Source organism: Oryctolagus cuniculus, chromosome X, assembly GCF_964237555.1.
Source record: "Oryctolagus cuniculus chromosome X, mOryCun1.1, whole genome shotgun sequence".
NCBI classification, from domain to species: Eukaryota; Metazoa; Chordata; class Mammalia; order Lagomorpha; family Leporidae; genus Oryctolagus; species Oryctolagus cuniculus.
In genome coordinates, this window is record NC_091453.1 from 40560471 (window position 1) to 40577929 (window position 17459).

The following is a 17459-nucleotide window of genomic DNA, read 5'->3' on the forward strand; positions in this document are numbered from 1 at the left end:
TCCATTTTATGATTTGATTATTGTTTATAGCCCTTGTCTATTTTCCTGCATAGAAATATTCTATTTTTTGTTGAAACTGATGGCTAGTGGTGCTAACACTAAGGACTGCACAGATCTTTTGTGCAGTTCATGTACTTGTGTGGGTAGGGTGTGTAAACACTGGGTTCACCCCAGACCTTGATTGCCTTGGCAGTGGTCACACCAGTCAATGTGATCATAAGCCTGTGAATATAAAGTAATTTGGAAGTATTTATTGAAAGAATTAAAGGGAACAAAAAGGAAGGAACGAGGGGCATCTGAGAAAGGAAGGAAGGGAGGGGAGTATTGTTATCCTCTTATAATTGTATCTGTGAAATGCATGAAATCTCTTCTCTTTTTATGAATAAAAATTTTGAGGGGATTGAAGATGGGTTAGTGAATATGGAAAAGATAACCTGATTTTTTACATCTGGAAGATAACAGAAGAAAAGAATAGTAACTGCAATCCCAGGGGAGAATTAAAGGGAAACTCGCATTGGAAATTCTACAGAAGGAAGAGAGATGCCATAGGGCAGCACAAACAATACAAACATGCAGCAGTGAGCAACACCACCAGCAAAGACTGCAGCCATGTACTGAAGTGGATTCCACCTTCTTAGGGTAAGTTGAGAGGAGTTTGCAGCTGCCTGTGTCAGTGCTAATATTGCCTGAGAAAGAACCTTGTAAACTCCACTGATTTTGAGTCTGCCCTGTACTACGAGCAGGGGACAGGGCACCCTTCTAACCTAGGGAAGGGAGAGAACATTGACTGCTACCCATTACCCCACAAGGGTGCCTGGCATCCAGCAGGGAGGAAGTGCAGGGAGGAGGAAGTGCCATCTTAATAAGGCAAATATAGGCTGCTGTGGCTCATGTGCGCAAAAATAGGGGATTTTATCTGAAGGATAAATCTTCAGTCCCCACTGACTTTAAGTCTGGCCTGGAGGATTGTCAGAGTAGGATGACAAGTGCTCTCCTCTATTCACTACATCGCAGATGCTTGTACTCAAGTTGCCAAGACAGAATACCAATAAGCAGCTGGCTTTGGGAATGCCTCTGCTCTATCAGTGAATAAAGCAGGCTCACAGGGCTGAGAGTGTATATCCTCCATATTATTGTGGGAGCCTGGCATGCTATGACTGTGGGAACTCTGTGACTGCATGATAAGGCCTGGGATGTAGCTGGGTCTCTGGGAAATCACTGAATCTTGCTTGGCTTCAGAAGTTCAGAGTTCCTGAGTGCCTGGGGTGGGGCATTTCAGAGGGTTCTGTGCTCACACTGTGCACTGTGCAATTCATGCACCTCATGGGTGGAGTGTGTAGACACTATGGACTCACCCAAGACATTGATCACCTTGGCAGAGAGGAATTAAGATAATGAGTGCACCAGTCATTGTGATCATAATCTCCCCCATGGTGACAATAGAGTAGATATACCATGCCCATCTTGGGTGTCACCCTGAGCACCCTGAGCACCTCTGAGCACTGAGAGAATTCCTTGGCCCCACCCTACAAACAAATCTGAATATCCAGGGAAGGAGCAGACAATCCACTAAGTCACAGGTACATAGTTCAAAGATAAAAGAAATCAGAGAAGAAAACCATATTTCCAAAAATGCCTCAATACAATCAAAGCAATTTATTAAAAAACCACAGCCAACATCCTATTGAATGGGGAAAAGTTGGAAGCATTTCCACTGAGATCTGGTACCAGACAGGGATGCCCACTCTCACCACTGCTATTCAACATAGTTCTGGAAGTTTTAGCCAGAGCTATTAGGCAAGAAAAAGAAATTAAAGGGATGCAAATTGGGAAGGAAGAACTCAAAATATCCCTCTTTGCAGATGATATGATTCTTTATTTAGGGGATCCAAAGAACTCTACTAAGAGACTATTGGAACTCATAGAAGAGTTTGGCAAAGTAACAGGGTATAAAATCAATGCACAAAAATCAACAGCCTTTGTATACACAGGCAATGCCATGGCTGAGAAAGAACTTCTAAGATGAATCCCATTCACAATAGCTACAAAAACAATCAAATACCTTGGAATAAACTTAACCAAGGACATTAAGGATCTCTACGATGAAAATTACAAAATCTTAAAGAAAGAAATAGAAGAGGATACCAAGAAATGGAAAAATCTTCCATGCTCATGGATTGGAAGAATCAATATCATCAAAATGTCCATTCTCCCAAAAGCAATTTATAGATTCAATGCAATACCAATCAAAATACCGAAGACCTTCTTCTCAGATCTGGAAAAATTGGTGCTGAAATTCATATGTTGACACAGGAGACCTTGAATAGCTAAAGCAATCTTGTACAACAAAAACAAAGCCGGAGGCAACACAATACCAGATTTCAGGACATACTACAGGGCAGTTGTTATCAAAACAGCATGGTACTGGTACAGAAACAGATGGATAGACCAATGGAACAGAATAGAAACAGCACAAATCAATCCAAACATCTACAGCCAACTCATATTTGATCAAGGATCCAAAACCAATCCCTGGAGTAAGGACAGTCTATTCAATAAATGGTGCTGGGAAAATTGGATTTCAACGTGCACAACCAAGAAGCAAGACCCCTACCTTTCACCTTACACAAAAATCCACTCAACATGGATTAAAGACGTAAATCTACGACCAAACACCCTCAAATTATTAGAGAACATTGGAGAAACTCTGCAAGATATAGGTTCTGGCAAATACTTCTTGGAAAACACCCCAGAAGCACAGGCAGTCAAAGCCAAAATTAACATTTGGGATTGCATCAAATTGAGAAGTTTCTGTACTTCAAAAGAAACAGTCAGGAAAGTGAAGAGGCAACCGACAGAATGGGAAAAATATTTGCAAACTATGCAACTGATAAATGTTTGATAACCAGAATCTACAAAGAAATCAAGAAACTCCACAACATCAAAACAAACAACCCACTTTAGAGATGGGCCAAGGACCTCAATAGACATTTTTCAAAAGAGGAAATCCAAATGGCCAACAGGCACATGAAAAATTGTTCAAGATCACTAGCAATCAGGTAAATGCAAATCAAAACCACAATGAGGTTTCACCTCACCCCGGTTAGAATGGCTCACATTCAGAAATCTACCAACAACAGATGCTGGCGAGGATGTGGGGAAAAAGGGACACTAACCCACTGTTGGTGGGAATGCAAACTGGTTAAGCCACTATGGAAGTCAGTCTGGAGATTCCTCAGAAACCTGAAGATAACCCTACCATACAACCCAGCCATCCCACTCCTTGGAATTTACCCAAAGGAAATTAAATTGGCAAACAAAAAAGCAGTCTGCACCTTAATGTTTATTGCAGCTCAGTTCGCAATAGCTAAGACCTGGAACCAACCCAAATGCCCATCAACAGTAGACTGGATAAAGAAATTATGGGACATGTACTCTATTGAAAACTATACAGCAGCCAAAAACAACGAAATCTGGTCATTTTCAACAAGATGCAGGATCTGGAAAACATTATGCTGAGTGAATTGAGCCAGTCCAAAAGGGACAAATATCATATGTTCTCCCTGATTGGCGACAACTAACTGAGCACCAAAGGGGAAACGTGTTGAAGTGAAATGGACACTATGAGAAGCAGTGACTTAATCAGCTCTTGTCCTGACTGTTGATGTACAATGTAATACTTTATCCCTGCATACCAGGGATAAATCTCTCTTAGTGTGGGTGAAAGATACTTTGAATGTATTTTTTGATTTGATTACCTAGTATTTTATTGAGGGTTTTTGCATCTTTGTACATCAGGGAAGCTCATCTATATATTTTTTTTTAGCTTTTTCTGATGTTAGAATTAAGGTAATGCTGGCCTTGGAGATAAGAGTTTGGGTGGATTGCCTATATTTGCATGGTTTTGACTAGTTTAAGAAGGATTGGGATTACTTCTTTGACAGTTTGGTAAGACTTAGCAATGAAGCCATCCTATCCCAGGCTACTCCTTGTTGGAAATGTTTTTATTAATTATTCATTCTCTATCTTGGTTATTGATCTATTTTTATTTTCCATGTCTGCATGACCCAATTTTGGTAATTGTGTGTGTCCAGTAATATTTCCATTTCTTCTAGATTTTCCAATTGTTAACACAAAATTGTATTAATCCCTGATGATTCTCTTTATTTCTTTGGTATCTATTATAACATCTCCTTTTCATTTATACTTTTATTAATTTGTGTGTTTTTTCTTTTTGTTTTTTTGGTTAGTTGGACCAATGGTTTAACAATTTTGCTTATTTTTTTCCAAGAAACCAGACCTTCATTTCACTGAAAATTTGTATGGTTTTCTTTATTTCAATTTTGTTTATTTCACCTGAAATTTTTTTTTTGACAGGCAGAGTGGACAGTGAGAGAGAGAGACAGAGAGAAAGGTCTTCCTTTTGCCGTTGGTTCACCCTCCAATGGCCGCCGCGGCCGGCGCGCTGCGGCCGGCGCACCGCGCTGATCCGATAGCAGGAGCCAGGAGCCAGGTGCTTTTCCTGGTCTCCCATGGGGTGCAGGGCCCAAGCACCTGGGCCATCCTCCACTGCACTCCCTGGCCACAGCAGAGAGCTGGCCTGGAAGAGGGGCAACCGGGACAGAATCCGGCGCCCTGACCGGGACTAGAACCCGGTGTGCCGGTGCCGCTAGGCGGAGGATTAGCCTAGTGAGTCGCGGCGCCGGCCCTGAAATTTTTATTATTTCTTTCCTTTTACTCATTTGTGTTCTTCTTTTTGTGAGTTATTTGAGATATTTCCAATGTCTTGGTGTAGGTACTAATGCCTGTGATTTTGCCACTTCAGACTTATTATGATGTATCACATAAGTTTTGATATATTGTGTGTCATCTTCCTTCATTTCTAGGAATTTTTCAATTTCTCTTGTTTTCTTCTATGATCCACTGTTCATTCAGGAGCACACTGTTTAGTCTTTGGGCATTCACATATAGTCTAGAGTTTCCTTTTATAAAATTTTAAAGATTTATTTATTTATTTGAAAGTCAGAGTTACACAGAGAGAGGAGAGGCAGAGAGATAGAGGTCTTCCATCTGCTGGTTCACTCCCCAAATGGCCGCAACGGCAGGAGTTGTGCCGATCTGAAGCCAGGAGCCAGGAGCTTCTTCCAGGTCTCCCACATGGGTGCAGGGGCCCAAGGATTTGTGCCATCTTCTACTGCTTTTCAGGCCAAAGAAGAGAGCTTAATTGGAAGTGGAGCAGCTGAGTCTCAAACCAGCTCCATCATATGGGATGCCAGCACTGCAGACCAGGGTGTTAACCCATTGTGCCACAATGCCGGCCTCTCCTTTTTTTAATAAATGTAACTTTCATAGGTATAATTTAGGAATAAAGTGGTTCTTCTCCCCCTATCCACCTTCCCACCCCAACTTCCCTCCCACCTCCTACTCCCTCTCCCATCCCATTCTTTATTAAATTCATTTTTAATTAAATTTATATACCAAGGACCAAGTCTAAATAAATATTTCAACAGTTTGCACACACTCACACACACACACCACACACACACAATGTATAAAGTACTGTTTAAGAACAAGTGTTTCATTAATTCTCATAGTACAACTCATTAAGGACAGAGGTCTGATATAGGGAGTAAGTACACAGTGACTCCCATTGTTAATTTAACAATTAACACTTATTTATGATGTCAGTGATCATCTGAGGCTCTTGCCATGAGCTGTCAAGGCTATGGAATCCTTTTGTGACCATAAACTCCATCAGTATTTGGACAAGGCCATAAGTGGAAGTTCTTCCCTCCCTTCAGAGAAAAGTACATCCTTCTTTGATAGCCCCTTCTTTCCACTGGGGTCTCACTCACAGAGATACTTCATGTAGGATATTTTTTGCCAAAGTGTCTTGGCTTTTCATGCATTAAATGCTCTCATGGGCTTTTCAGCCACATCCAAATGCCTTAAGAGCTGATTCACAGGTCAGAGTGTTAGTTAAAGTGATTGTCATTCTATGCATCTGTTGTGTGGACTGCTTCCCATATTGGACATTTCCTTCTTTTATAATTCTGTCTATTATTAGTATAGCCATTTCATGCTATTTATATGATCTCTTCCACACTTATTCCTATGTATATATTCACTTTAACACTTAATATGATCACTTTAACGATTAAGATGGCACTCTTATCACCAATTTTAATGGATTTGGAGTCCCATGACAAGTTTTTAAACTGTACCCTTAGAAATAATCCTTTAGGACTACATGCAGAGCTATACAGCTTTACAGTTACAAACTTCCTTCTACCTCTCATATTACCCCTCTTATTTTTTACTGAGATCTATTTTCAATTGACTTTATATACATATGATTAAATCTATGTTAAGTAAAAAGTTCAACATAAAGTATGAAGAAGAGAAAAGAATAAAAATAAAAAATAAGAAAACTGTTCCTTGACTGTCAAAACAAGGACTGTTCATGTCATTGTTTCTAGTCTAGAGTTTCTTATATTATTAATTTTCAGCTCCATTCAATGTGGTCAGAGAAAATATGTGATACAATTTCAAAATTTTTTAATTCATTGAGACTTGTTTTATGTCCTACCATATTGTCTATCCTAGAGAAATTCCATGAACTGATGAAAAGTATGTGTATTTTGTAGCTGTGAGATGAAATAATCTGTAGATAACAATGAGATTCATTTGGTCAATACTGCAGATTAGCTCTGTTGTTTCTTCGTTGATTTTTTTGTTTAGTTAATGTGCTTATTTGTGAATGTGTGGTGTTGAAGTTTCCCATTACTAGTGTATAGGATACTCTATATTATAGTACACTATACTATACACTTACATCAACTAGCATTTGTTTTAAAAAGCTATCCACCCTAGCATTGGTGAATATACATTTACTATCATCATATCTTCTTGTCAAATTAATCGTTTAATTATTACACAATGACCTTCTTTGTCTCTTTCAACAGTTTTTCTCATAAAGTCTATTTCATCTGATATTAGGACGGTTACTCCCGCTTGTTTTAAATTTCCATTATTACGGGATATCTCTTTCCATTCTTTCACATTCAATCGGTATTTGCTGATGAGATGTGTTTCTTGTAGGCAGTAAATAGATGATTCTTGCTTTTTAATCTATTCAACCAGTGTATCTGTTAACTATCAAATTTAGGCTATTTACATTCAAGGTTATTATTGAAAAGTAATGATTTTCCTGCCATTTTTCCATAAATATTTGTATTGTTTGTTTTGGTCTCCTTTGTACTTTTACTAGGTAATTATGTGCCTTCCCTTTCGTTCATAATGTTGACTATGTTTCTATGTTTCTATGTGTAGCATATCCTTATGTATCATTTGTAAGGCTGGATGAGTAGTGACAAATTTTTCAAATTTCTGTGTGTTTTGGATGTCTTTATATGGCCTTCAGTTATAAATGAGAGCTTTGTTGGGTACAGTATTCTGGATCAATAGCTTATTTTTTCCTTTAGGACTTGGGCTATGTCTCTCCTTTCTCTCATAGCCCTTAGGGTTTCTGATGAGAAATCAGCTGTCAATCTATTTAGAGATCTTTTGAAGATAATCTAGCCTTTCTATCATGCACATTTTAGTATATTAATGTTTTACTTTTGCAAATTTGACTAGGATGTTTAATAGTGTATATTTATCTTTCATGTGTATTAGGAATTTTGTTGGCTTCCTCTATTTGGATGTCTACATCTTTCTCCAAAATAGAGAAATTTTCTGCTGTTATTTCACTGAATAGGTCTTCTAATCAGTTCTCTGTTTTTATAGCTTCTATAGATTCAGGGAACTCCTAAGACACACATGTTTCATTTTGTTGTGATATTCCACACATATCTCACATTGTTTTCCATTTTTCTAATATTTTCTTTGTGTGTGTGTGTGTGTGTGTGTGTGTGACTGAGATATTTCCAAAGATCAGTCTTCTAGCCTGGATAATCTTTCTTTTGCCTCATTGAGTCTTTTTGTTATGACCTTTCTCTGTATTTTTATTTGACATATTAAATTCTTCATTTCTAATATTTCAGCTTGATTTTGCTTTTGTATCTCCATCTCCAAGCAGAATTTCTTGCCCATGTCGTGCTTGGATTGCTTTCTCTCATTCATTTACTTCTCTGAAATGTTAGAGTAAACTTATGATCATTCTTTTGGTTTCCTTTTCAGGTATTTCATCAGTCTCTCCACATCTAATATTGAATTATTGTTTCCATTGCATATTTATATTATCTCCCTTGTTCATGTTTCTTGTATTTCTATGTTTATTTTTCACTATTTTTGGAAAACTTATTGATTTTCTCCTCTTAGGGCTTTTATCTTTGAAATGTGCATATATGGGTTAGTTGCACTGTCTGCTTCTTCTGTAGATATCTAGAGGTGTATCCTGGGTGTGGCCAGAGCACTCTGCCCAGTGTTCAGTTGTGGGGATAGAGTCCAGGTTGACACCCAAGATGGGCATGGTAGATCTTTTCTACCATCAGCAAGCAGAGAGGGTATGATCATATGATCACACCAGCTTTCATGTTTTACAGCCTCAGCCCCTCTCTATCAAGTTAAACAAGTTTACCAGAGTGAGAAAATAGTGCCACTTAGGCACATGAACCACACAAAGGATCTGTGTGCTCTTTGGTGTTAGCAAGAGCCCTCTGCAGTGACACACCCTAGCAGGGAACTCCAAGCCTCTGCAGCCAGACTCAGTGATTGTCCAAAAATATAGCCAAACCCTAAGACTTATCACACAGTCACAGGATTCCCACAGTAATAGGGCATATGGATCCCACAGTCACAGGGAGCAGTGTATTCACTTTCAGCCTTGTGATCCTTCAAATCCATGGAGAGAGCCACAGTGTTATTGGAGACATCTACCTGATTGACAGAGCTCAGTCTGTCAGCCTTCACAAGTTGAGTCCAGAACCTTGATAGAGTAAGGGGAAGGGAGCAATGTGCCCCTACTTCATGGACCTAAGTGGACACCCCTCCCTCTGCCAACCCTCCAGGACAGACTCAAACTCTGAGGACCACATTTTGTCACTCTGATAAAATCCCCTAGTCACACGCAGACCATGAATTATTACAATGGTACTTTCTTCCTGCTGGTTTTTGGGTGCTTTGTTCAAGTAGGAGAAGAAAACAATGTGCTCTCCTTTCAGGAGGTTGTATGGGCACCCTGCCCTCTGCTAGCACTTAAGCTTTGGACTCAAGTCAATGGGGATCATGAGGTTCTTCCTCAGGCAATATCACTATTGATATGGGCTGCTGCAGGTTCCTCTCACCCGATTCTGAAAAGATTCCATCCCTACCAGACACTTTCTTTGGTGGTATCTCATTCAACGCTGCATGGTTATAACATTCCCACTGCTCCACAAAGTTTCTCTTCTTTCTGTAGACTTTTCTCAGCAAACATCTCTCTTACTTTCCCCTGAGAATGTGCTTCCTCCCTGTTCTTCCATTAGTCAAAATCAGCATATCTTTTTCCTGTTAAGCCAGCTTGGATTTCTATTTTGACTTTTATGAAGAGTTACAGCAAGTTATTTTATATAATGTTCCTAGTTTGGATTTTTTTGGTCTTCCTCGTTCAAATAAGGTTATGTTTTTAGTTCACTTAATATGGAAGAAGAATCATTCTTTGTAAATGCACAATTTATAAATAATACAATTCACTACATTTAATTACACAAATTAAAAAGTTTTTTTCATAAATTTACCTCAATTAAAATTCTTTCACATTTGCAGTAATCTCTAGTCTCACCCCTGACCAATGCATCCAATAGACTACTTTATGTTTATAGATTTTTTTATTTTTGAAAATTAAAATGTAAATATAAATAGGTCTTTTGTACCAGGCTTCTTTCATTGCATGATGATTTTATGCTTTGCTGTGCTATAACATATATCATTACTTTTTTATTTTTTTATTTTTTAAAGATTTATTTAGTTACATGAAAGAGTTACACAGAGAGAGAAGGAGAGGTAGAGAGAGAGAGAGGTCTTCCATCTGCTTTTTCACTCCCCAAATGGCTACAATGGCTGGAACTGCACTGATTCAAAGCCAGGAGCCAGGAGCTTCTTCCAGGTCTCCCCCAAGGGTGCAGGGGCCCAAGGACTTAGGCCATTCTCTACTGCTTTCCTAGGCCACAGCAGAGACCTGGATTGGTCATGGGTCAGCCAGGACTCAAACCAGTACCCATATGGGATGCCGGCACTGCAGGTGGTGGCTTTACCCGCTATGCCACAGTGCCAGCCCCATCATTAGTTTTTTAAAGATTTATTTATTTATTTGAAAATCAGAGTTACAGAGGCAGAGAGAGAGAGAAAGAGAGAGGTATTCCTTCCACTGGTTCAATCCCCAAATGGCCGCAATGTCTGGAGCTGGGCTGATCCAAAGTCAGGAACCTGAAGCTTCTTCTGGGTCTCCCACATGAGTGCAAGTACCCAAGGACTTGGGCCATCTTCTACTGATTTCCAACGCCACAGCAGAGAGCTGGATTGGAAGTGGAGCAGCAAGGACTCAAACTGGTGCCCATATGGGATGCTGGCACTGCAGGTGATGGCTTTTCCCACTAACCCATAGCACCAATTATTATTATTATTATTATTATTATTATTTTATTTATTTGAAAGACAGAGTTACAGGGAGGCGGTGGTGGGGGATGTCTTCTTTCTCCAGGTCTTCCACGTGGGTGCAGGAGCTCAAGCACTTAGGCCATCTTCTACTGCTTTCCCAGGCCATAGCAGAGAGGTGGATCAGAAGTGGAGCAGCCGGGACGTGAACTGGCATCCATATGAGATGTGGGCACTGCAAGTAGTGGCTTTACCTGTTACGTTGCAGCATGGGCCCCACAGATATCATTATTAATTCCTTCTGTTGATCTGTATTATTACATTATATAAGTAGATCTCATTTTTTTATCTTTTCAGATGTTGGTGAAAATTTTATTGCTTCCTCATTTTCACTATGCTATTAAGAACAATGTGTATGGGGATAGTGTCATACACATCAGTACTAAGCTGCTGCTTGTGATACCATCATCCTATATGGTTGCGCATTCCAGACCCTGCTGCTCCACCTTCAATCCAGCTCCTTGCTAATGTATGTCACAAATAATCAGATGATTTCCCAAGCACTGGGGACCTTGCAACCTACATAGTCGACCTGGAAGGAGCTCCAGGTTCCTGACTTTGGCTTGGTCCAGCCCCGGCTTTTTGCAGATATTTGGGGAGTGAATCAATAGATTAAAATTCTCTTTCTTTGTAATTGTGCTGCTCAAATAATTAAATCTTTAAAAAAGGACAATTTGTATAATGTGCTGCACAAGTTTTAATGACATTTTTTGAACAAGTATTTTCAATTATAATGGTTACATACATAATAGTGTAATTACTGAATCATCTGGTAACTTTATTTGGAACTGTCAACTTGTCTTTCAAAGTGAGTGTACCATTTTTAATTTTACATTGATAATAGTTGTGTCTGAATGTTCCTGTTTATCCACATCTTCATAAACATTGTCTGTCATTTTAATTATAGCCATTCTAGTGCTTTAAATTGTGTCTCACTGTGATTTTATTTTGCATTTTCATTATAGTTAGTTATTTTATTTTTAAAGAAAGCAATATATTACAAAAATAGATATATCACTTTTGTCTCTGTTCCTAAGTACATGCTTCTTTTCCCCTCGTTTCTCTCCAACAGCAAAAACAAACATTATATTGATTTTATTATTATTTCATCTTTTTAATACCTTTATGTGTTTATTAATTCATTAATGAATAACAAATATTATTTTGTGTACTGTTGTTTTAATAAACTTTATCATACAATATATCTAACTCTCTGTATTTTACTTTTTTCACTCAATATTTTTCGAGTTTTTTCAATATCTATCCAGTTATGTCTAGTTCCTTTATTTTCTTTTTTAAAGGATTTATTTATTTATTTATTTGAAAGACAGAATTACAGATGGAGAGAGAGAGAGAGAGAGAGAGAGAGAGATCTTCCATCTTCTGGTTCACTCCCCAAAAGGCCACAACAGCCAGGGTTGGGCCAGGCCAAAACCAAGGGCCGGAAGCTTCATTCGAGTCTCCCACATGGATAGCAGGGGCCACATGCACCTAGGTCATCTTTCACTGCTGTCTCAGGTGCATTAACAGGGAACTGGATTGGAAGAAGGGCAGCTGTGACATGTACTATCACCCATATGGAATACTGGCATCACAGGCAGTTACTTAACACACTATGCCACAATGTTAATCCCTAGTTCCATTTTATTTCACTTCAGATCATCTTGTCATTCTAAGAATAAAGTAAAATCTATTTTCCTTTCAGTTGTGTTTAAGAAGATTTTTTCCCCATTAAAATCAATGTGTAGTGGCTGGCGCTGTGGTGTAGTGGGTAAAGCCACCGCCCTGTAGTGCTGGCATCCCATATGAGGAACGGTTTGAATCCCAGCTGCTATACTTATGGTCCAGCTCTCTGCTATAGCCTGGGAAACAGTAGAAGATGGCCCAAGTCCTCGGGCCACTGCACCTGTGTGGGAGACCTGGAAGAAGCTCCTGGCTCATGGCTTCGGATCTGACTGTTGCAGCCAATTTGGGAGAGAACCAGCGGATAGAAGACTCTGTCTCTCTGTCTCTGTCTCTGTCTCTCTCTGTGTGTGTAACTCTGACTTTCAAATAAATAAATTGTTAAAATAAATCAATGTGAATATGTGTGAATTTTTTTCTGAAACTGTCTAATAGTGCTATTGCTTGTAAGATATGAAATATCTTCTATTTTACTATGGATTGTGACATTGCTTACCATAGAATTTTATCAGTTTAAATATATTGGAAGTATATCATCAATTAAATTCTGTTTTGCCAATAATTGATTGCATCAGAACTTGATTTTTTTGATCAATGTTATCATTGAAAAATCGTATTTTATTACTATGTTAATTAGGAATATTCTTGCTCATTTTGAGATTAAGCCAATGCTTATATGTATTTTACCTTTGAGGATTCATTGTCTATAAAAATTTTATTAATTATATCTCTGTTTTTCTATTTGGGAATTGTTGATTTATTTCAGTTCTTTATATGTTTAAGGCATTAATCTTTTAATATTTATGATATAAATAACTTTCCAAAGTTTGCTGATTGTTTTTTTAGCTTTGTTTATAGTTTATTTTATTAAACAAATGTTTCTAATATTTTAATACATTACCTTATATTTTGTAATTTCTTTTAAGCCCTGTTTATATTTCTGAACACTGTGGTTATTAAAATCTTTGCTGGTATTTTCTTCTGATATTTTAAAAATTTATTATCCACATTTAACTGCTTAATCTATCATTTTCTGTTTATGATATGATGTAGGACATTATATTTATATGTATTTACATACAGAAAGCGAGTTTTCTTAGGATTACTCTATTATTCTTTCTTTACTGATATAAATACAATTTCTAATTTATACGAAGTTTCCTGTGAACCTGGTTACCTTTTCTGCATGATCCTGAAAATGTCTTTTACTTCTCTAAACCTATTAATCTCCGAAGTGGGTTTGCAAATTGCTAACTACTTTGTGTTTTTGGATGGTGAAATTTGTAAAAGTATCTCCTATTTACTCAGTTTAATCATGTTACATTAATTCTCTCATTTCATCCTCATAAAATCTGAGATTCAGGAAAGGTAAATGATAAGCACAAAGTCTGAAGACTTGGTTATGTACAGAGTTGGAATTTAAACTTAGTTCTGACTGTAAATCCAATGCATTTTTTTAGTTATACTACCTTTCAGTACTGAGAATATCTTGTAATGTGAGAATATCTTGTTTGGTTCATGGTAGGTGGTCAACATTGCATTTTTTTTTTGCTTTCAAACTTTTATTTAATGGATATAAATTTCCAAAGTACAGCTTATGGATTACAATGGATTCCCCCCCATAACGTCCCTCCCACCCGCAACCCTCCCCTTTCCCTCTCCCTCCCCCCTTCCATTCACATCAAGATTCATTTTCAATTCTCTTTATATACAGAAGATCAGTTTAGTATATATACATTAAGTAAAGATTTCAACAGTTTTCTGCCACACAGAAACATAAAGTTAAAAATACTGTTTGAGTACTAGTTATAGCATTAAATCTCAATGTACAACACACTAAGGACAAAGATCCTACATGAGGAGTAAGTGCACAGTGACTCCTGTTGTTGACTTAACAAATTGACACTCTTGTTTATGGCATCAGTAATCACCCTAGGCCCTTTTCATGAGCTGCCAAGGCTATGGAAGCCCCCTGAGTTCACTGACTCTGTTCATATTTAGACAAGGCCATGGTCAAAGTGGAAGTTCTCTCCTCCCTTCAGAGAAAGGTACCTCCTTCTTTGATGACCCATTCTTTCCACTGGGATCTCACTCGCAGAGATCTTCCATTTAGGTTTTTCTTTTTTCCCCCAGAGTGTCTTGGCTTTCCATGCCTGAAATACTCTCATGGGCTTTTCAGCCAGATCCGCATGCCTTAAGGGCTGATTCTGAGGCCAGAGTGCTGTTTAGGACATCTGCCATTCTATGGGTCTGCTATGTATCTCACTTCCCATGTTGGATCATTCTCTCCCTTTTTGATTCTATCAGCTAGTATTTGCAGACACTAGTCTTGTTTATGTGATCCCTTTGGTTCTTAGTCCTATCATTATGATCAATTGTGAACAGAAATTGATCACTGGGACTAGTGAGATGGCATTGGTCCATGCCACCTTGATGGGATTGAATTGGAATCCCCTGGTATGTTTCTAACTCTACCGTTTGAGGTAAGTCAGCTTGAGCATGTCCCGAATTGCACATCTCTTCCCTCTCTTATTCCCACTCTTACATTTAACAGTGATCATTTTTCAGTTAAGTTTCAGCACTTGAGAAGAATTGTGTATTGATTACAGTATTCAACCAAAAGTATTAAGTAGAACAAAGAAAGAAAATACTAAGAGGGATAAGATATCAAGTTGCTCATCAACAGTCAGGGTGAGGGCTGATCAAGTCACCGTTTCTCCTAGTGTTCATTTCACTTTAACAGGTTTCCTTTTTGGTGCTCAGTTAGTTGTCACCTATCAGGGAGAACAAGTGGTATTTGTCCCATTGGGATTGGCTTATTTCACTCAGCATAATATTTTCCAAATTTCTAACAGGGATCACTTTTCAGTTAAAATTTAAACACCTAAGAATAATTGTGTGTTAATTTCAGAGTTCAACTAATGGTACTAGAACAAAAAAAAATACTAAAATGGATAAAGTATTTCATTGTACATAAACCGTCAGGACAAGAGCTGATCAAGTCACTGTTTCTCATAGTGTCCATTTCATTTCAACAAGTTTCCCCCTTGGTGCTCAGTTAGTAGTCGCCAATCAGGGAGAAAATATGATATTTGTCCCTTAGGGACTGGCTCAATTGACTCAGCATGATGTTTTCCAAATTCCTCCATCTTGTTGAAAATGACCAGATTTCGTTGTTTTTGACCGCTGTATAGTATTCTATGGAGTACATGTCCCATAATTTCTTTATCCAGTCTACTGTTGATGGGCATTTGGGTTGGTTCCAGGCCTTAGCTATTGTGAATTGAGCTGCAATAAACATTAAGGTGCAGACAGCTTTTTTGTTTGCCAATTTAATTTCTTTTGGGTAAATTCCAAGGAGTGGGATATCTGGGTTGAATGGTAGGGTTATCTTCAGGTTTCTGAGGAATCTCCAGACTGACTTCCATAGTGGCTTAACTAATTTGCATTCCCACCAACCGTGGATTAGTGTCCCTTTTTCCCCACATCCTCGCCAGCATCTATTGTTGGTAGATTTCTGAATGTGAGCCATTCTAACTGGGGTGAGGTGAAACCTCATTGTGGTGTTGATTTGCATTTACCTGATTGCTAGTGATCTTGAACATTTTTTCATGTGCCTGTTGGCCATGTGGATTTCCTCTTTTGAAAAATATCTATTGAGGTCCTTGGCCCATCTCTAAAGTGGGTTGTTTGTTTTGATGTTGTAGAGTTTCTTGATCTCTTTGTAGATTCTGGTTATTAACCCTTTATCTGTTGCATAGTTTGCAAATATTTTTTCCCATTCTGTCGGTTGTCTCTTCACTCTCCTGACTGTTTCTTTTGCAGTACAGAAACTTCTCAATTTGATGCAATCCCAATAGTTGATTTTGGCTTTGACTGCCTGTGCTTCTGGGGTGTTTTCCAAGAAGTCATTGCCGGTACCTATATCTTGCAGGGTTTTTCCAATGTTCTCTAGTAACTTGATGGTGTCAGGTCGTAGATTTAAGTCTTTAATCCATCTTGAGTGAATTTTTGTGTAAGGTGAAAGGTAGGGGTCTTGCTTCATGATTCTGCAGGTGGAAATCCAGTTTTCCCAGCACCATTTATTGAATAGACTGTCCTTACTCCAGGGATTGGTTTTGGATCCTTGATCAAATATGAGTTGGCTGTAGATGTTTGGATTGATTTCTGGTGTTTCAATTCTGTCCCATTGGTCTATCCATCTGTTTCTGTACCAGTACCATGCTTTTATTTAATAACATTGTAACTTACTTCCATTTCTGTTTCCATTATAGGAATGCCCAATTCCTCTGGCCTTGTGAACCGTCGTGATACAATTTCAAAAACAGATGCCACTGTGGTGGCATTACTGAAGGAAGCTGGTGCCATTCCCCTTGGCATAACCAACTGTAGTGAGTTGTGCATGTGGTATGAATCTAGTAACAACATCTATGGTCGCTCCAACAACCCATATGATTTACAACATATTGCAGGTGGAAGTTCTGGTGAGTTGGGGGATAGAAATACAATTGTACAAATCTCTGGGAAAACAATGATCAGTTGCTTATGATAAAGGAAGTGGCAACATTTGTCACAGATAGCTGAATAGCATTGTTTGCAATGATTTTTCATATTCTTGGACTCTGTGTGTATGTGTTTGCGTGTGTATCTGTGTGTGTGTGTGTGTGTGTGTGTGTGTGTTTTATAAGAAAGAAAAACAAGGTGTGAGTTACTGATGCTGTTTTAACTTAGGACATCTTTCTTCTTGAGACAAAAGTTATAATCTAATATAACATCATTGAACTCTGATAGATATAAATGAAATTGCTAATGCAGGAATATACCAGATATGATCATGGAAAGCCTATCTGAAGATATATACATTAATGATGAAACTCAAAAGATCAGAGAGCTCACTCATTAGGAATGGGAATTAGTGGGGCAGAAAGCAATCTATTTGGAGAGGGACAGAAAGTACAAAATCCCTGCTTATTGTGTTCAAAGAACTCAAAGAAAACCAGTGTAACACATAACAGAATGAGAAGCTACAAGAGAAACCATAAAGTTTGGTTCGTACGGAGGAGCAAAAGAATGAGCAAATACAGAAATTAGGATTCCAGAAAACAAATGATATGACTCTAATGGTTATTTATTGAGATGAA

At 38.2% G+C, this 17459-nt stretch overlaps 1 protein-coding gene across 3 annotated transcripts in view; it reads left to right on the top strand.

Moving 5' to 3' along the window:
• Positions 1 to 17459, top strand: part of FAAH2 (fatty acid amide hydrolase 2) — a 217511-nt gene that overhangs the window by 31198 nt on the left and 168854 nt on the right. For 2 of the 3 annotated variants that reach the window (XM_051827718.2, XM_070067361.1), the window contains exon 4: positions 16593 to 16802. The exons of the other annotated variant lie outside the window; for it this stretch is intronic. In XM_051827718.2, the coding sequence (XP_051683678.2) occupies positions 16593 to 16802 (210 nt within the window). The remainder of the gene's footprint in view (positions 1 to 16592; positions 16803 to 17459) is intronic. 3 annotated transcript variants of the gene reach the window in all.